At 37.7% G+C, this 20,044-nt stretch overlaps 4 protein-coding genes across 8 annotated transcripts in view; 1 reads left to right on the top strand and 3 right to left on the bottom strand.

Annotated features, from left to right (window-relative positions):
• Nucleotides 1–1,901, bottom strand: part of draxinb (dorsal inhibitory axon guidance protein b) — a 29,610-nt gene extending 27,709 nt beyond the window's left edge. The window contains exons 1-2 of one of the 4 annotated variants that reach the window (XM_067447271.1): nucleotides 1,776–1,901; nucleotides 638–824 (exon numbers count right to left, since the gene is read on the bottom strand). In XM_067447271.1, coding sequence (XP_067303372.1) covers nucleotides 638–657 — 20 coding nt within the window. In that variant the 5' untranslated portion in view covers nucleotides 658–824; nucleotides 1,776–1,901. Of the gene's footprint in view, nucleotides 1–637; nucleotides 1,127–1,775 lie in introns of those variants that run through there. The other 3 variants (XM_067447270.1, XM_067447269.1, XM_067447274.1) reach the window with 3 other exon arrangements.
• Nucleotides 1,902–1,934: 33 nt separating this feature from the next.
• Nucleotides 1,935–3,029, top strand: her12 (hairy-related 12). The gene is made up of 2 exons (XM_067447275.1): nucleotides 1,935–2,143; nucleotides 2,251–3,029. The coding sequence occupies exons 1-2, from the start codon at nucleotides 1,979–1,981 to the stop codon at nucleotides 2,659–2,661; spliced, it is 576 nt and encodes a 191-aa protein (XP_067303376.1). The 5' UTR covers nucleotides 1,935–1,978; the 3' UTR covers nucleotides 2,662–3,029.
• Nucleotides 3,030–7,956: 4,927 nt separating this feature from the next.
• On the bottom strand, nucleotides 7,957–16,604 carry tas1r1 (taste receptor, type 1, member 1). Its single transcript, XM_067447276.1, has 7 exons — nucleotides 16,444–16,604; nucleotides 15,942–16,230; nucleotides 14,517–15,272; nucleotides 14,178–14,399; nucleotides 13,324–13,444; nucleotides 12,645–13,015; nucleotides 7,957–8,941 (listed from the first exon to the last, which is right to left on the bottom strand). Exons 1-7 carry the CDS (start codon nucleotides 16,602–16,604, stop codon nucleotides 8,387–8,389), a joined length of 2,475 nt encoding a protein of 824 aa, XP_067303377.1. The 3' UTR covers nucleotides 7,957–8,386.
• A 949-nt stretch (nucleotides 16,605–17,553) lies between these two features.
• The window catches only part of iffo2a (intermediate filament family orphan 2a), a 30,912-nt gene continuing 28,421 nt past the window's right edge, over nucleotides 17,554–20,044 (bottom strand). For both annotated transcript variants that reach the window (XM_067446339.1, XM_067446340.1), the window contains exon 9: nucleotides 17,554–19,794. In XM_067446339.1, coding sequence (XP_067302440.1) covers nucleotides 19,671–19,794 — 124 coding nt within the window. In that variant the 3' untranslated portion in view covers nucleotides 17,554–19,670. The remainder of the gene's footprint in view (nucleotides 19,795–20,044) is intronic.

A 20,044-nucleotide genomic window follows, 5' to 3' on the forward strand; every position in this document is an offset into this window, starting at 1 on the left:
ATGGGGCCATTAGTGAATTGTTTGCACTCATCAGATTAGAGCACCCAGGATAGTGGGAATGTCCTCAAACACAAACTCACAGTATTTTAATAGTATATGTGAAAAACACAAGCAAACACAAACACACAGAACACAGACATGCACATACAAAACTACACCTGCAAACACTAGTCTTTGCTCTGTATCACAATACAAATTGAGATTTCAGCATTGTTTTTAATCGATAAACAAAAATCAATTGAAATGATAAAATACAAAAACGTGTTTTATTTCAGCTAGTTGCCAAGGCAGCATTTCTTATTTTCATTCAGTTTAAATATAAGTTCTAGATTAAACTACACACTGAAACTAATAAATAAAAAATGATAACAAACAAACTAATAAAAATGGACTAATATTTTACCTAAAATTAAAGTGAAAACAGAAAATAGAATTTAACAATTCAAAATACTAAAACATATATTTACGCCTTGTGTGAGAATGATAATGTGAATGCTGTCAAATGCAATGTGCATTTTTTAGTGTGTTACTTGAGGAACTTTCAAGCATGTTTGTTCAATTCGAAATCATCAATAACCCATATTCACCTGCTCGTTCTCATTCCACTTGGTTGACACAATAAAAACACTTTACTTACGTGCTTGATGTATGTGACATTGCGAGTGTGTTTCCCACAGTTGTGACAATGGTAGGCGAATTCTGGCCCTTTTGGCGTCTGCTTGTCGTGTGATCGGGGCAGTTGAGCAGCAGCAGCAGGAACAGCAGGCCATGCCGCACAATGAACCACTCTCACTCCTGGCGCGTGCTGACCGGTCCGGTGCTGACTATTAAGTAAAGATATGTAGGCTATTAAACAAGCTTCACTTTTTAATCACGTTACAACATTAACTCGCAATATTTCGTCTCACACAAATAGCAGGACTGAGAATGTTATTTTAAGGAAGATTTATTTCAGACTTTCTCACGCGTCCCGTAAACTGGCACGTGGACGCGACTGTTCTGTCACCTTTAGTAGAGTTGACAGTCGTGTTGTTAAAAGTTATCAAAGGAATATTCCTGGGAACGGGCTCAAATCAGTGTTTCCAGCTGTGCTTCTCGTGCTTTTGATGTTATGTCGCAGACCGTTTTAACCACGTGCCATTGACGCAAGTAGTGTTGGTCACGCTCCTGGGCTTTTGAGAAACAGCTAAAATAACTATAGCATATTCTACAAAATAATAGCCTTAATAATGATACAAAAACACTTCTGTGTACTTTTTATTTCATTTTTTAGGAATAGTTTATACAATATATTTAGGTTACAAAAATAACATATCAAATAATTTGATCAAGATTTCTTTGTTTTTCAACACTGGTCAATTTGTGCATTGATTACACAAAGTATGAATTAGATGCATGGTCAAACATATCAAATAGGCTAAGTGTTGTCATCTTCATATATTGTTTCTCATGACTGAAAAGTTTGTGCTACTCCTTTTGTCTATCCCCGGTTTCACAGACAAGGCTTAATATAGTCCCAGACTAAAAAGTACCATTACTAAAAATCTGTAATTTTTTTTTCTTAGGCATGCCGCATCTTTATAAAATTCGAACGGATCCTGGCTTAATCTTATCCTTATCTGTGAAACAAGGCCATGGAGTTGTATTACTTTGGTTACACCAAGTATGAATTAGATGCATGCATGTGCAAATCATGGTTCATCAAATATATATTATATTAATCTTTTGTTTTCTACCAAAATGTATTTTTGTAAAAACAAGGTGCATTTGAAAACCTGCATTCATCATTTTCTGAAGGGCCAAATTCCTTCACTGAACCTTCAAGAATGGCGTCCCTGATACCTTGGGAAACATTCCTCCAGTGGAAGGCGAGCGGGCATTTAACCATAAAATTAATGTCCTCTATTGTTGTGATGAGCCGGCCTTCTGGTCTCAGAGTGTGGGAACTGAAACACAGCACAGGCCACATGGTTTTGTGATGGTAATGCCGCTGTATAAATACAAGGGGCTGCTCCTCAAAGAGTCTCACAAAAATTTTTGCCACAGAAGAAACGTAAGCTGTTTCAGCACGGACATGGCACCACATTCAGCTATACTCTCGTCTTTTGACCATCTTCGCTTCAGTGATAAGGAAAAAATAAAGGTACGTTTAATTTAAATGCAGTTCTTCTTCCAAAGCCTTTCGCCCCAAAATTTGAATCTGTGTGCAGTTTGAAAAATGTTTTAATAAGCGTTTCCATTTGCCTTCAGCTGAGGAAGCCAATTGTTGAAAAGATGCGCAGGGACCGCATCAACAGCTGCATCGACCAGCTCAAAAGTCTCCTGGAGAAGGAGTTCCACAGCCATGACCCCAGCACCAAACTGGAGAAGGCCGATATCCTGGAAATGACAGTCAGCTTTCTCAAGCAGCAGTGGAAGCAGCAGCAGCTCCCTCAGAGGGACTATAATGAAGGCTACTCTCACTGCTGGAAGGAGTCTGTCCACTTCCTCACTCTTCATTCCACCGGAGGGGAATCTGGTCGGGAGCTCCAGCACCTCCACAACGCCCAGCGAGCGAGCTCCGCTATTGGCTCCGCTCCAGGAGCACCCTTGTCCAAACTGAGCACGGCTGGTTTGCAGCAGCCTGAAAGCAGTAGAGATGGAGTCTGGAGGCCCTGGTAGAGATGCTGTGAACTGTAAACCCTGAGGGACAGTAGTATTAACGTCTCTCATAAAAGTAGGAGATATGCATTTCCAAATTGTATTTTGCGTCGTCATATTGATTGACAATTTTAGACAAACATGTGTTTGTCGGTGGAAGAAGGGAGATTATTTATGTACAGCCTTTTCTGTATTATTAGCTCTTAGTGTGATTTTTATCATGTTATTACTGAACTTGTTTTTTGTATGCATATTTAACTGAGGTTGACTCCAGTGGAGTTTTATGTATCAGACCTTTGAACTGATATTGTACTAAGTTTTTCAGAGTATATTTCTGTTTGCACTGATAATTGTTGCATTGTTGTAAGGCATGCGTGTTGTAACTTTGATAGAAGGATCCAGGTTGTTGACTTGACTAATTACCATTTTCATATATTTTATTCTTTGTAAATGAGCTCTTACATGAAATATGTCCTGTTAATAAAATTCTACATTTTCAATCAATGGTTTTGGGTGACAATTTAATCACTGTTTGTATGTTACAGACGCCTGAACTGTTCAAAGTCAGATTATATTTTTAGATCATGTTTGTTTGCTTAAGCAACTGAAAAAAATATATTTAACCATTTGCTTAGATACAGAGTTGAGAGTTAAAATGATGTTACGAGTTAACAAGTTAGGGGATTACAAAAAACTTGAAGAAATGGGCTGAGGTAGCTCAACTTGTGTGAACCATTTTACTTCTGTAAACGTATAGTTCTGTCGAGGTGTTTCAGAGTTTTATATATATATATAATATTAAAATATAAAAAATATTACATGCCGCCTAAAACGTACAAAATGGCTTCAAGTGAACTAATTGTATTATTTAGCTTGAATAGTCAAATTTTATATGATATGCATTAATTAAGCATCATGCATATGCATTATTTTAAACTCTCAAATAACTCTAGACTATATGTCTATATTAGGTTTCTACCAGCACAGATGGGTAATGTCAAGTAAGTAGGCTACAATTACACAGCCTCCCTCTACAGGCACACGTCTATTGTTCTTCCCTCCTGAGAATATCACACTCACAATGGAAAAGTAGTGTGGGAAACACTTCCATGCTCCCAACTCACACGTTCCGGAGTCAATGGAGATGACCTCCCTAACAACAGCGAGCCTTTCATAGGCTACTATCTTTTCCCAGGGGCTTATGCAACTGTTTGTGCGTGTGTATGTATGAAACTGAACATTAGTGCAACTAAAGAAGACTTTAAAAGCCTACATGGAACATCTGGAATTTGAACATTTAATTTAAACTTGGTAATAAACAAAGTTTTAGGATTTTGACAAAAAAAGAAGAAGAAATATTTCAGATTCTGTAGCTACTATTTCTAAGTCACCAAACAAAGTAAAATTGTTCATGTGACTGTACAGACGGTTCTTCCCTGAAAGCTCAAGATGCTCTTTGTATGGAGGTATTTTTGTTGCTTTATTCCAAACAAATATATTGTTATCCAAAAATAAATGTAAAGCGATTCACAAAAAATAAAATAATTTCACAAATCAATAGAATAAGATTCACAAATATTTGCAGGAGTTTCACAAAAATGAATTAGATTCAGAAATAAATACAATTTGTGAATAACAAAAAATGTAGAATGTACAATTCCTGAAGAAATTGTGAGTGGTGCTTGCCGTGGAAACACTCAGGGCCCTGTTGCTACGATTGGTCAGCACGATATGGCTGTTATCTGATTGGCTTAAGTAGACGGTGGGTGGAGTATACCTATTTGAGTCTAGACCATAGACCGTAAAAAAATATGGACGACTCGACATCATCCGTTTCCGCTTGCCATATTTGAAGCTTTCAGGCAGCCTTGCACGGCGTGGACATCTTGGGACCGAGTCTGCGCAGTAGCGATTTCGGGACCGGAGTTGCGCAGTAGAGCGCAGGAAGTAGAGCAGGAAGTACAGTCGCGATATCAAAAGCCCGCCCACACTCTCGCAGATGCAGAACAATTAATTATGTTGGTGTGAAATAAACAGTTATGGAAATGTAGAAATTAAAGCTAAAGCTCTAATCTGCTCCCAAAAATTTCGAAAAAAGTCCGTTAGCGCCTCAGTGACAACTTCACTCAGAGAAGCCGTCAGTCTCAGCTGTCAATCATGACGTCACACCCCCCGTTTTTATAGCATCAAATAACTAACTCAAACTAAACTTATTTTTAAAACGAACACCTGAAATGAAATCATCGTGATGATAACTGCCTTCAGTGACATAAACTAACTTTGGGGAAAACATTTTTGAAGTGTAATTTTATTATTTAGATTGCCTCGCGTCCATTAGAAATCACAGAGGGGTGGCTATACTGGGACCGGTCACCGGGGGGCGATCGAGGCGCGAAAGCTTCAGTAAATGAGAGGGAGACTGCAGGCTTGGTCTAGACTGTAAAAAAATATGGACGTAGTGTCTGTGACGTCACCCATTGGATTCCGCTCCCATTGGATTCTGAAGCCTAAAGGTCCTGTTCTTCGTGATTCCATCTTTCAAACTTTTGTTAGTGTGTAATGTTGCTGTTAGAGCATAAATAATACCTGTAAAAGTATAAAGCTCAAAGTTCAATGCCAAGCGAGATATTTTATTTAACAGAAGTTCCCTTTCAAAGCATACAGCGAACGGCCGGTTTAGACTACACCCCTGCACTTCCAGGCATGAATGACTTCACTAGAACCGTTTGTTGACTAACCCTCCGCCCGCAAGTACACGCAAAATACGGGGCGTGGTCTGCGCTTGCATCTCCCAGTTATGGTAAGAGGCGGGACCTTTCCGGGGAAAGTGCGCTAAGCTGGTGTCCAATCACAACACGGGAAGCGCTGGCCCAATCAGAACTCTTTACATGTTTCTGAAGGAGGGACTTCATAGAACAAGCAAATCATCAGGCCGTTTTTAGGACAGAGGAAAGCGCTGTACAGATAAGTCAATTGAGTGAAAAATACTGTTTTTTTTACACGCGAAACATGAACTCATGTTATATTGCACACTGTAAACATAATCAAAGCTTTGAAAACACGCAAAGAACGGGACCTTTAAGTAGGGGCGAGCTGGCCGTTGCCACCTTGCTAGCGAGTCATCGCATGTCACTCCCGGATAACAGAAAATGGGCAAATAGGTGGGATGTGGGCGGAGCTTAGGTGACGCAATGACAATAGACGGCGAATCCACCTGTAACTCAAAGTCCATGCCCTTAATTATGCAGAACTTTAAGGCTTTATATAATGTAAATGAAGGCGTTATTAAAAAAATTCACCCCCCTCACAGTTGTCATGAAGGTCAAAATTAGCCGTATAGGCCAAAACCACAATTTGTACCAGGCTGTAAACATGCTTTTTTTCTGCTGTAAAGTTGGGAATTTTAACATGGGGCTCAATGAGATTTTGCTCCCTTCTGGAGCCTGTCGAGGAATTGCAGTTTACATTACTTCCGTATTGGCTTCAAGAGAGATCGTAGGAGGTTGCTTGGTCTAGAGTAGACGCTAGAAAGGTTTTAAAATCCACGTGATTTACAAATGTGCAAGAAGAGATCCACAAATGCAGAGGAAGCCATCAACAAATGCACAGGAAGTGATTCACATATTAATGCAACTTATGCAAGGCAGAGTTGTGTTTTTGACATAAAAATATGTGTGGATTTTTTTTGTTACTCACAAACGTCATTGTATTTATTTGTGAATCTAATTCACTTTTGTGAAAATCCTGCATATATTTGTGGATCTCATTCTATTGATTTGTGAAATTATGTATTTTTTGTGAAGCGCTTTACGTTTATTTGTAGTGTGGATAATATATTTGGAATAAAGCAACAGTGATGCCCCCATACTCTTTGGATCATCTAAAATCTGGAGAACATGGTCATCAGGTTTAACACACTTTAGGAGTTTATGCATCTCGACCCGAGTGCTACTGTCATTAAAGCAAAAGAGGGACAAAACAAATACTAGCAATGTTACGTATGACCCGTATCGAGCACGCACGCAGCAAAATCGCCAGTGAAGCTCACGTGATGTGTGTGTGTGTGTGTATGTGTATGTGTATGTGTATGTATGTATGTATGTATGTATATATATATATATATATAGAGAGAGAGAGAGAGAGAGAGAGAGAGAGAGAGAGAGAGAGAGAGAGAGAGAGAGAGAGAGAGAGAGAGAGAGAGAGAGAGAGAGAGAGAGAGAGTGTTTTAAACTAACCCACTACAATAAGGGTACTACAATAAGGTTAACAGGAAATAGCAATAAAAAATACTTGTTAATCTTAGTTAATATTATTTTTATAATATTATTTCATTTTATTATTTTTATTTTCAAAAACACATAACCAAAGTAAATTCAAGCATTTGAGCAGATATAGAAGGTACAAACAAGCAACATAACAATCATTAAAACAAGCCTGAGGAAATACAAGCAAAAACACTAATTCAAAAAAGGTAGAAACAAACACAACAGTTTTAACGTAAAGACAACAACCAACAAACAGAGGAGTATGTATAGGCCTATACCATACACTGTAAAAAAAAAAAAGAACATTGTACATACACAAAATTACAAGGGACAGTTGAGGGTGATTAATCATCATGCAAACAAACATGGGTAACTATGGGAACAAACAAAGCAACAATAGAGGCAAAGGAAATGATCGAATCAGGGGTGAAACACTGAAACAAGGGGAGCAGAAATACACTTGAAAATGAAAAGTTAGTTTCATTAATGCATTAACTAATGTTAACCAAGCGGCAACCTCCCGCGATTTCTCTTGAAGCCAATACGGAAGTAATATAAACTGCAATTCCTCAACTGGCCACTAGGGACAGGCTCCAGAAGGGAGCAGAATCTCATTGAGCCCCATGTTAAAATTCTCAACTTTAAAGCAGAAAAAAACATGTTTACAGCCTGGTACAAATTGTGGTTTTGGTTTATAAGGCTAATGTTGATCTTCATGACAACTCTGAGGGGGGTGAATTTTTTTATAACTCATTCGTTTACGTTATATAAAGCCTTAAGGTTCTGCATAATTAAGGGCGTGGTTACAAGTGGATAGCCATTTATCCGCCGTCTATAGTTATTGCGTCACCTCAGCTCCGCGCACATCCCGCCTTTTTGCCCATTTTCTGTTATCCGGGAGTGACACGCGATGACTCGCTCACAAGATGGCAACGCCCAGCTCGCCCATACTTTCAGCTTCAGAACGGCTTATCAGAATCCTATGGGTGACGTCACGGACGCTACGTCCATATTTTTTTACAGTCTATGATGTTAACTGATGGGACCTTATTGTAAATTGTTACCCCATATTTATCCTAAATTTGTGACTGTATTTACTGATAACTTTGGGAATTGCGATTTAGTAAAGACAAACAGGACAAGTGACGCCATCTGTCCTTGTATCTGCAAAATTAGCTGCCCAATTAAATCTTTTCTCAGAACTGTTTGGAGTGAAACTGAGCACCCATGAGAGCGGAGCACATGACAGATGTTCACACAGGGCAGCCGAACCGGTTGCTCTGCCCTTTTGGTAGCCAACACAATTAGGCTTTCTCTGACGATCTGCCCACTGGCTACGCATATGCCAAGCCGTCACAGTCCAAAGACAGTCTGAGTATCGGCTGCTTCTAAAAGGCTGAAACTGGGATTATGTTGCTCTGTAGCCTATTGTTAGAAGGCCCTATTGGATTATCCAAATGTCGAGAAAGTCTTATTTGCTTTCACTGCTTGGACATGGTGTACATTTGAATGCAATTTTGGAAGTGAGCTGTTGTGTTCATTTGGGGTTTTATCAAGATTATGTACACCTTCGGCAAAAAGTAGCCGCCGAGAATCCCTAGCACACTAAAGAGAATGGCGCCTACATTTAGGGCCATGGCAAAGCTCCCTCTGGAAATGCAGTAAGCTGTAAAGAAAGTTATCCAAGAAATCATATATATCATGAGACTAAATGTAATGCATTTAGCCTCATTGTAATTGGCAGGCAGATCTTTTCCCATGTAGCTCAGGCAGAAACAAATTAAGCTCAACATACACACAAAAATGAGCTCGGCGAAGCCTCCGAGAGACAGAGTCTTACTGCACTCCAGAACGATGCTGTCATGGTAGAAGTCATAGTCCTGAGATGGAAAGGGAGGGTCGAGGAGCATGCGAAGAAGAGAGATGAAGAACTCCACCACTGTCACGATGAGGATGAACATCTCAGGGCCTCGCTTCCTAGCCCAGGTCTCATAGAATCTTGGCAGCTTGGAGGACCATTTAAATATACAAACCACCTACGAAGAGAGAGATTCATGTTGTGTTATGAGAACTGACAAGTAGGAATGTTATTTATTACGAATGTGAATATTTTATATTTAATTGTTCATGCTCATTTCCCCTATTTTTATGACCATTAATAATAATTTTACACTGTTTAGTAACACTTACAATAATCTTTCATTTGTTAACATTAGTCTACTACATTAGTTAACTATAAAAGTCATTGTTCACTTTAGTTAAAGGGGTGCTATGTAATATTTTTGCAGTAAAATATCCAAAAACCACTAGGCCAGTGTTATATATTTTGTTCAGTTGAGTACTTACAATATCCCAAATGTTTTCAACTATTTGTAAATTGTGAGAAAATTGCTATTTTAACCAAGGACCCGGGACGTGTCAGCATTGCGTTTGAGCGAGTTGCCTGTCAATGGCGTCATATCTGCGCTACCCTCAGTTTTATTCTGCAGAAGTGCTTTTCTCTTAGCAGTGTGAACATGTCACAGCAGCGCCGAGCGAACGCACAGAGGAACGTCATAACATAATTTTAAACACACTTAAATGTAGCTAATATGATAAACAGAGCTGGTTTACCTTATAATCATGACCGGAAAAGGCGGAAGTGCGAGCGCCCGGCGACTGTGTCCCGGCCGTCCCGTCATAATAAAAGTCCCAGTGTTCGCGAGCCGTGTGTTTGTGTAACAATCGCTCCACTGGCCATGCTCAGCTCCACAACACTCGGTCCTGCTCTGCTTCACACTACAGTAACGTTAATAACCGCATCCATGAACATGATTTCTGCCCGAGTCCTATTTTCCACCAGTAGTGAGGTGAAGACCACATGTCCCAAGATACTGCGCTCAAACTACGCCTTTGTTTTGAATAGGCGCCCTCTAGTGGACGGAAAGTTGCATAGTGCACCTTTAAAGCCACCTTTGTAGTTTTTGCCCGCTAGAGGTCACCTATTCAAAACAGAGACGTAGCTAACTTGTTGCACACTGCAGTAAGCTAAATATTAGGTGTGGTAAAACATGGTAGTCACGGTAAATCATGAAAACAAGATTTAAACAATTAGACTAACTGTTTTGAGCTATATAAAACTGATTCGTTTTTTTGTCTATGAATTTATCCAAACAGTTGCTCCCCTGTCTAATAAAACACACCAAGCTTTAAAGGTTCTTTGGTGTTTTCAAGGTTTCAACAAAATAATCCAGAAAAAAATCGAGGGTACCGCGGTGATTTCGGTAATGTTCATTTTGACAAGTAATCGCATAAACACTGTATATGATCTGTGCATTCAGCCTTAAAGTGACAGCAGCTTTGTAAAGGGCTTTGTAAATTTTATACAAGTATTGAAATGAGTTTTAAGATATGCTAGTTTGTCAGATGGAGTATCACTGACTGGCTTAAACCATCATGATGGCATAGTTTACATTTATACAACAATACAATAATGCGTTGAGATAAAAAAGGAAATTTACTTTTGATACTTAAGAAAAAAAATATTTCTGTACTTTTACTTAAGTAAAAATCAGTTTTTAGAACTTTGACTTGTATCTGAGTAATATTGACCAGTAGTACTTTTACTTTTACTCAAGTAATGAAGTTGTGTACTTTGTCCACCTCTGCATGTGGGATAATGCAAGTACACCAGTCAACAAAATATATAACTGTTCTTGTGGTTTTTGGATATTTTAATCCACAAATCTTACATATTGTGCCTTTAATGCACTCTAAACTAATATGAACAACAGTATTTTTTTTATCAACGAACAATAAAAAGATGAATGAAAGCTGTAAAAAAATATATTGCTCACTAGTTGTTAGTTCACGTTAATTAATGCATTAATCTAAATGAGACCCTGTTGTAAAGTGTTAATCACTGTTCAATGTTTTCTTTTGTAAATCTCCAAACAAATATTAAAGGGGTGGTTCCATATTTTTTTTCTAGGCTTGGTTGTGTTTATGGGGTGCAGCATAACATGTCTTAATACTTCTTTTTTTATTTTTTAACCGCTCTATTTTTCTTATATTTTACTTTTATTCCACACCACTGTCTCCACTGTCCTTTGAACGGCTCATTTGCTTTCTGCTTATGACGCCCATCCCTTCGAAAAACGCAATGGTCTTAGATTGGTTAGATGGCCAAATGTAATTTCATGTATTTTTATTGGCTGAAGTGCCAAGCACAGGCTGTCCGGAAACGTCAGGCCCTTTACCATTACGGGCAGAAGTCACATCTGCGGTGACTAGACAGGGGTTTATGATGTCACCAACCCAGGAAGAAGCTTGTTGTAGTCTAAACCGGCTGTTTTTGTAGGCAATAAACTGCCATAACTTTAAAACACAATATCTGTTTGCATTGAACTTTCAGTGCTGTAACTTTGCAGATACTGTTTATGCTCAAGCAGCAACATTACACACTAACTAAAGTTGAAAAAGTGAAATTGCATGCAACCACCCCTTTAATGTTTCGAACTGTACATTATAATGTCGTGTTGTTTTAATCCACTTGTATAATTTAAAACCACTTATTTTTAGATATTTACACAAAATGTCTGCTATTTATCGTGTTTAACTTGGAAAAATATAATTATATAGGCTAGAATTTTTATATTGTGCATCCATAGTATTTAAAAGTAAAAATATTTGAACAGAACTGTTTCAACCAGTATATGTTAAAGGTGCACCATGCAACTTTCCGTCCACTGGAGGGCGCCTATTCAAAACAAAGGCATAGTTTGATGACGCCAAGTGTGAGCGCAGTATCTTGGGACATGTGGTCTTCACCTCACAGCCGGTGGAAAATAGGACTCGGGCAGAAATCAACGTTATTAACGTTACTGTAGTGTAAAGCAGAGCAGGACCAAGTGTTGTGGAGCTGAGCATGGCCAGTGGAGCGATTGTTACACAAACACACGGCTCGCGAACACTGGGACTTTTATTGTGACGGGACGGGACACAATCGCCGGGCGTCCGCACTTCCGCGTTTCCGGTCATGATTATAAGGTAAACCAGCTCGGTTTATCATATTAGCTACATTTAAGTGTGTTTAAAATTATGTTATGACGTTCCTCTGTGCGTTCGCTCGGCGCTGCTGTGACATGTTCACACTGCTAAGAGAAAAGCACTTCTGCAGAATAAAACCGAGGGTAGCGCAGATATGACGCCATTGACAGGCAACTCGCTCAAACGCAACACTGACACGTCCCGGGTCCTTGGTTAAAATAGCAATTTTCTCACAATTTACAAATAGTTGGAAACATTTGGGATATTGTAGGTACTCAACAAAGTACTGAACAAAATATATAACACTGGCCTAGTGGTTTTTAGATATTTTACTGCAAAAATATTACATAGTGCACCTTTAATATTTTGACTTAGCTTTTATTCTTATATTTTCAGTTTTACTTTTAATTTTAGTTGAAATTTAGTAAGCTTATTAGGTGTTTTTGTCAGTTTCATTTAAAAAATGCTTCTATGAACGTAAAATAATTTTTAGTTCAGCTTATTTTATCAGTCAGAAGCATTTATAATTTTCAACAACAAAAAAATGATACTCCTTCTAGTTTTAGTTAACCATAACAACACTGATTTCACCATTCAAATCTTTTGTGCTCCCTTTCATCGTGATGTTTTGTTATCTAATGCATATACATTCAACTTAATGTAACGCAAGTGTCCAAATCTTCACTACCTCAACAACACGGCCAAAGATACCTGAAAAGAGCGCACGGTCACACACGCCAGGCACACAGTGAAGCTGATAAAGAAGAGCGGCTGTTTGAGGAGGCAGCCGATGCGGGACGGTCTGCTGAAGTGGCACAGTGTGCTGCAGGAGGCCATGGTCAGAGAAGCCAACATCAGCAGACAGGTCTTCCCTCCAGCCGACTTCACCACAGGGGTACTGAGGTTAAACAGGAAGATGAAAGCTGTGCCCAGGGTTAGAAACAGGGTCACACCCAGGTATATGAGCAGGGCAGTTGTGAGCGGAGTGCCCCAAGACAGGTACAGCTCTGCCCTTTTCTCACATGTCTCACTTTCTGGTTCAGACCAGTAATCTTTGGCACACGCTTGGCAGCTAGTGTAACCTATGAGGAGAGGACACATCTAGTTAAGTTAGCATAAGAAACTTTCAAATTGTTTCATAACAAGGCTACATTATATAATTTAAAGGTGCACTGTGGAATTTTAAAGTTTCAAAGCAAATGTTGCTTAGATGTTTTATCTACAGATGACAGATTTAGCTTTAGCTTTTGTAAGCATGGGGGTCATAACTGAAGAAAATGTGCCATCTGCTGGACATTTGGCACGGTCTTTCTGCTCATATTTCCCCCATTAACCACTATCCTGTATACTTATACTTGCTAATTATATGATATTCAAGTTGTTTTTGAACCAGATTTGTTGAGGAAGGTGGCAGCAGGGCATGCCATGCAGTCAAAACAACACTTATGCTGTCCGGTCATGAGCTTTCTGTGTCCGTAGGGACACTCTGGAGAGCAAATTGACTCTGGAACCTGGACAGAGCAAACATATTATTATTACTACCATATAAGGTACCTTATTTTAATAATATTTATTCCATTAATACAATGATTTCAGATTTTTCATGATTATTTGTTTATTTATTTGTCACTGCTTTTGTTGTGTATATGAGCTGATTGAGATGGAAAACAGTTTGGAAGCATGTAGGCTATACACTATTGTTAAAAATGTTGGGGTCAGAAAGTATTTTTTATGTTTTTAAAAAAAAGTCTCATACCAAGGATGCAGTTCATGATTAAAAATACAGTAAAACAGTAATATTGTGAAATATTATAATTTAAAATAGCTGTTTTCTATTTTAATTTTAAAATGTAATATATTGTTATGTCAATGCTGAATTTTTAGCATCATTACTCCAGTCTCCAATGTCACATGATCCTTCAGAAATCATTCTGATATGGTGATTTGCTGCTCAAAAAACATGTCTGATTATTAACAGTTGTGCTGCTTAATATTTTTGTGATAACATGATTTTCAGGATAGCAAGTTTGTTTGAAATAGAAGCAATATTGCAGTAATAAAAAGCAATATTGTCTTTAATGTCACAGTTGACCAATTTATGCATCCTTGCTGAATAAAAAATGTAATTCTTTCTTCAAAAAACAAACAAAACCAAAAACCCACTGACCCCAAACTTTTGAACAGTCCTATGTTATTCAAGGCCAGAAAACTGTATAATGCATATAAGGAAAGATACAGACTTGCCTTGGTAACAGGAGACACCTGACCTGTCCATCGAATCTGAGAGGCGTTTAACTGAAGATCAGTCGGATTTGGACTGTAACTTCCCACCACTTTAAATGACCACTGGCCATCCGTCCATATCCATGTCACAATATCGTAACCTGTAGGTGGGTCTCCATTCTTATCAAAATAAAATGATGTGTTTCGAATCGAAAATCGAACTCGTTTCAGCTGGTGAAACACCTGTGGGATTTAAAGAAAGTCATTATTTGTAATGGTGTTCAACACAATTCACAACACGCAAGCATTGTGTGCTGTATTATATTATTAATTCAGTGATATGATTCTAAAATCATTTACCTCCCATGGCTGCACCTTATATTTCTGACATTGTCCAGAGTCACAACGCAGGATGTCGTGCAGCGCATGAGCCACTGCGTACACGGCCTTATACACATTAAAGGAGGAAACAATGTCATACTGCGAAAAAGAAAAGCCTTTAATCGCCATTTCATAAAGGTCTGTATTTTGCATACACGGGAGTGTGAGGTTGAATGGACTGTTTAGACCACTGTCTTTAAGTCCAGGCACAGAAAGCCTTTCAAATTCTTCATACCCGCTGAATTCAGTATATTTGACTGCAACACCGAGGACAGTCCCTATCTCACTGATCCCTGGAATGCCGCTCACTGTTGACGCCACCGACCAGTCCTCCGTCCCAATCCACACTTTACCCGTCACATTTTGGTCAATAACAAAAGGAAATAAGCCAGCGGCCCGCCTCTTATTGGCAAAGACAACGATAGTGTTGACTTTGGCTTTGATAATGTTTTTGACCATGTCTTTCATGTATTGTTTCGTCCCGTCAGTTACAGCGGGGATCACGGCTTGGTATGCAATACATAAATTGTAAAGTGAAGCTTGCTGGGAAAGGCCTTGCATTCCTTGTAAACCATACGAGTTGTCACTACCGAGAAGGGCGATCCAGGTCCAGTTAAATCTGACCAGAATCTGTATCATAGCACTGACTTGGTTCTTGTCACTGGGAATGGTGCGGAAGAAAGCTGGGTAGAGAAACTTGTTACTCAGCAATTCGTTTGTGGCCTCGTAGGAGATCTATGAATACCAAAGAAAATTATAAGTAATATACATAATTACTATCCAATGGATACAAATATATAAATGTCTCCAAAATAATTTAAAAACAACATAAAGGGGGTATATTTCAAATATTTGTTTTTACTAAGCACTGAATGAAGGACTGCATCACTGATACTGTAAATACTATACTCTATAAATTGATTTATATCCCTCTCAATTTTAGCCATTAATTATAGCCATTCAACATAACAGTACACTGTAAAAAAAAAAAAAAGAGGCAAATTTTGAACTTTTGCAGTAGAATCGACTGTTTAAGTTATTTCAACTTAAATTATGTTAAACTGACTTTAAAAAATGAGTTACATCTTGTATAACTAATAAAAACAAGTTTAACATTGCTTAACTTATTTTGATGAGTTAAAACAATGTAAAAACATATGTTGTCATAACTTATTGAACATGTGCTGAATATGGATCATAAGTGCTTAAAATGTGCATCACATAGTTTTGTTTTATGATGAAATTTAACAGGCTTGTGCTGCAGTTCAATGGAGTTCTATGGCGGTTTTGGCCTTCAAAACTATGAATTAAGCTGCTGTCACTTTGAAACCTGACATACATGACATCAAATTTTCACTTTTCTTTTTTTTTACGTAATAAAAACCTGATCTAGTTACCCTGTACCTGGGGCACCAGGAATGCACCAAGCGCAGCGGCTGGTGTAAAAGAGTATGAACTACTGTCAGGACCGATGATGGCCACAGAGCGGTTGTCCGCAACTGAACTGTGGTAGTGCTGGGTCAGCAGATCCAGGGTGGCCAGATTGCTGGCTGGAAGGGAGCATAAGTCGTATGTCCGGTAGCCCAGCGTGACCCCTGGAAGGAGTTGCTTATTCTGGGTGCCGTTGTTAATTTCGTCCACTGCATACCTGAAGGCCTGCACCAGATGATAGCCATGCTTGTTGGTCAAGCCTCTAGGAATAAAACAGCAGACAAGCGTGGTTTACATCGTGTGCAGTGTGGTAATATGTCAGAGGACACTAATTTACTACTTTTTTTCACAGATCAAAAGAGAACAAAATAAATGCCTGCAGAAAACATTGACACTAGGTAAGGTACAAATGGAATATGCAAAGTACAATAAAAATGACATTATCAAGTTTTTTTTATAATAGGCTCATTCTTACTGTGTGCAGTCGGTCAGATAAGGTGTCGATGGGATGGTGGACTCGGAATTATGGAGAGGGAACCAGCCAGAAATGATATAATCCCCTTGAAGGTGAAGCCCTCCACTGTCACTAAAGCTCAAGAGAGAGAGAAACAAAAACAAGAACAATACCTTACCCATACTACCTCTGATATGAGTTCTTCAGACACATTTAAGCTTATAAACACTTTCACACCAGCCCACTGTTCTCCATACTCTGTTGGTGGCAAGGATTTGCATGCTATGTGTAATTACCACAGAAAGATTTGCCTGGAGAAATTTGTTACCAAAGTGTGTAAATGTTTGTACTGCGATTGTAAGTAAAAGCACACATAGGCAAATGTGATGTTGGACTAACTAATATTTTTTTTGTGTCTTCATGGGATTAGAATGGGATAAAATGACTGCATGGGATAAAATGACTGCAAATGAAGCAGCAGGACAGTGATGTTTTAGTTCCTTTATCATTGTTTGTTAAATAATTTTTTTTAAGTGAAGAAGAAGAATCAGATTAGGGCACTAACTATGATGTTATTACATTTCCAACAGTGTTATGGTAGTCTGACACTAGAAAATGACATATAAACCTGCAGTATTTCAAAACACTTTTGCTATAATATAGCCTGTTAATAAAACGCCTAACATCATGGGTTAAAATAGTTCTCTTTAAACATTATACTTTTATGCTGTAAAGAGAATGTGACACTTAATGACAGTCTTCATCTGCAAAACAAAACAGTATTTCTGAAGAAGCGTGACTTATGTTTCACCGACTGAACCAGTTGGAATGGATTTGCCTCTCTTAACATCATTTTCCCAAAACTTTGACCTATAAAATAGACCACAGTTTTCATTTCTCTTCTAGAGATATGCTCAAAAACAACATTGACACATAAGCAACAGGCAAATTTATGTAAAATGAGTGAGAATTGCTCAATCATGCAACACCAAAATTTCCTTGTGAAATCTGTTGGGAAGCCCAAACAACATTCATTGTCACAAATAATGATAAAATGAACATTGCATGCCGCAAAGCGGAATAGAAAGTTTTAAAAGTAGGATATTGTCATGAAAGTCTGATAAGGCAAACTGTTTTTTGTTTTGTTTTTATTTAAAACCAGCATAAAATCAGAGTACAATTACATAAGACTTGCATATTCCTCCAGATTTCCAAAAACAAAACTCTCGTTTCCAGACATTCCCAGACATGCTGTTTTCAGCTCAAGATCAGTCAGCTCATTTATTAAGTATACAGCACAAACTAATACATTTTATTAGAATGGCCTACAATTAAGGCAAGAAATATTAAATCATAAATTGTACCAACATATAACATTTGAATGGATTTTATAAAAATACGGAATGATTCATTTCCATTCATTAAAAAAGGCAAAAATAGCAAACCACACCCTCCATTACCAGACACCGTTTTCAATAATCGATCCTTAATTTATATGTAATAATAATAATAATAAAAAAGTTATTAAAAAAAAGTTTAATTAACAAACATAATAAAAGTAAAAGAAGTAATATCCTATCATGAACATCCATTTAGTTAAAAAAACCAATTATTCATTGTACAATAAAATAAATAAATAATGAATGATCATTTATATGTTATAAACAACCTCTTTAATAATAAGCCAAAATCATATTTTGAGGGTGGGGAGGGGGATAGTGTGTGGGTCATTCTTAGGAAGTGATGTCATTAGTGTGCCTCCCCATTCCTTATTAATGATATCGAATAGTCAGTCACATTAAACAATTCATTTGACTATTTGTACTGCAAATATGTATTGTTTTTAATGTTTGTTTGAATTTTACAGGTCCCCATTTACGGATACTTTAGATATCTAGTATTTTAAACACATTTTTAAATAATGTTTTCAAACAGAACAAGTGCACAAATAGCATTTTTTCTGAGAATGACCCATACTGAACTAAAAGGAATATTTTGCAGCTTGACCAAACCTTTCAAAACCTGAGGACAGATATAGTATGGCTTCTAAATCTTGAGATCATTCACAACCTCATGTCCCACCATTTAACATCTTAGACATGAATTATATGTCATCATCTGTATTAAAGATATAATTCAGGATTTAATGGTCTACAGACAGAGCAAAGCATCTACTTATAGAGAAAAATATAAGGCAACTAAGATACTGTATACAGCATATTTGTAGGCACATGAGTTTGGGTTTTACTGCTACTCTCCAACACTGAAAGAGCCAATACAAAGAAACAAGGGGAAAACTGCATTTAAGGAGAATCAACTCACACATACTGAATCTGGCTCCAGCAAAGAAATTCACAGAACGTACCATCAGTCCAGTCCAGATTATTGCATAGATCTTAGTGCACAGTGGTTTAGTTGAGCAACAGTTTTACATGGTGAAAACATCTGAACTGATGAGATACTTCATGATAATTGATATTTTTGTGAAGCATACTGCATTGCTGATCTACTGACTATTGTGATGTTAAAAGCCTGAATGTATTCCAGAGCTCGGTGTAGAAGAATACTTTTAAACTGATGTGTGCCTTTTAGATTCATGTAAACAAATGAGCAAGATAGCTAAAATTATGCATTTAACAAATAATATTTATATTTAATATATTATCATAATACCATCATATTTATATTATAGGCAAGGTCTCATTTGTTAACACAAGTTAAAGCATTAACTAACATGAACTGACCATGAGGAACATATATTTTTAAAGCATTTATCAATAATAACTTAATTAATAAAAATGTCCATGTTAATGTTAGTTCACAGTGCATTAATAAAGATTAATAAATGCAGTAGAAGAATTTTTAGTTCACGTTAACTAATGTAGCTAACTAAGGATAACAAATGAAACCTTTACTTCTTGTAAAAGTTTACCACATTATATGATAATATATTATTCTAATATTATTTATAATAATATGCATTATTGAATATGGTTTTCATCACACTGTAAAGAGTGTGAGTTCAGTTAAAGCTAGTGAGGAAGACTATAGAGCCATGCCTTGGCAGTGCTGATGAAGAGGGCACAGCTAGTCCTGCTTTAAGACAGCATATAAAGCACCAATACTTACTCTTTGGGAATCTGAAATTCCACACTCATCCATACTGTGTAACAAAAGGTGACCAGAGACTTAAAAGAGTGACTGGTTCACAAAGAAGCCGAGAAACCAGAAAGACGCAGGGCTGATCATCATCTAACCTCTCCATTCATCTCTACCGCCCCTTCTTTCTCTCCATCAGGCTCCAGCTCATCCTGGATGTCATCGGTGTTTCCTGAATCGCTGCTGGCCACAGAGCTGAAGGAGGGCGATTGTCTGCAATGGAAATCAGAGGACACGAACAGAAATCACTAACCCTCATCCTTCCCTTGCACTTTGTAACAAATCCTTCCCTCGCAGGTCAAAATGACCACAAGCCCTAAAATTATACTTCGTTTTCATTGTCCGGAAAGCGCATTTTATTTCATTTTGATAATATTTTTCTATTTTTTTAAAGCATTTTTTGGAGGTTTTACTCTACCTTAATCAACCAATAAAAGATAAATAATAATTTAAGCACATTCTT

Source organism: Pseudorasbora parva, chromosome 6 (genome assembly GCF_024679245.1).
Source record: "Pseudorasbora parva isolate DD20220531a chromosome 6, ASM2467924v1, whole genome shotgun sequence".
Lineage (NCBI taxonomy): Eukaryota > Metazoa > Chordata > Actinopteri > Cypriniformes > Gobionidae > Pseudorasbora > Pseudorasbora parva.

Bases quoted from the DNA above. Each gene is read 5' to 3' on its own strand.
- her12 (XM_067447275.1), top strand. From the start codon at position 1,979: ATGGTAATGCCGCTGTATAAATACAAGGGGCTGCTCCTCAAAGAGTCT. The intron at 2,144-2,250 runs GTACGTTTAATT...ATTTGCCTTCAG, and splicing joins GTGATAAGGAAAAAATAAAG to CTGAGGAAGCCAATTGTTGA.
- tas1r1 (XM_067447276.1), bottom strand. From the start codon at position 16,604: ATGGGTAAGGTATTGTTCTTGTTTTTGTTTCTCTCTCTCTTGAGCTTT. The intron at 15,273-15,941 runs GTACAGGGTAAC...TGGTATTCATAG, and splicing joins GTGCATTCCTGGTGCCCCAG to ATCTCCTACGAGGCCACAAA. The intron at 13,445-14,177 runs GCAAGTCTGTAT...TGCTCTGTCCAG, and splicing joins AGGTGTCTCCTGTTACCAAG to GTTCCAGAGTCAATTTGCTC.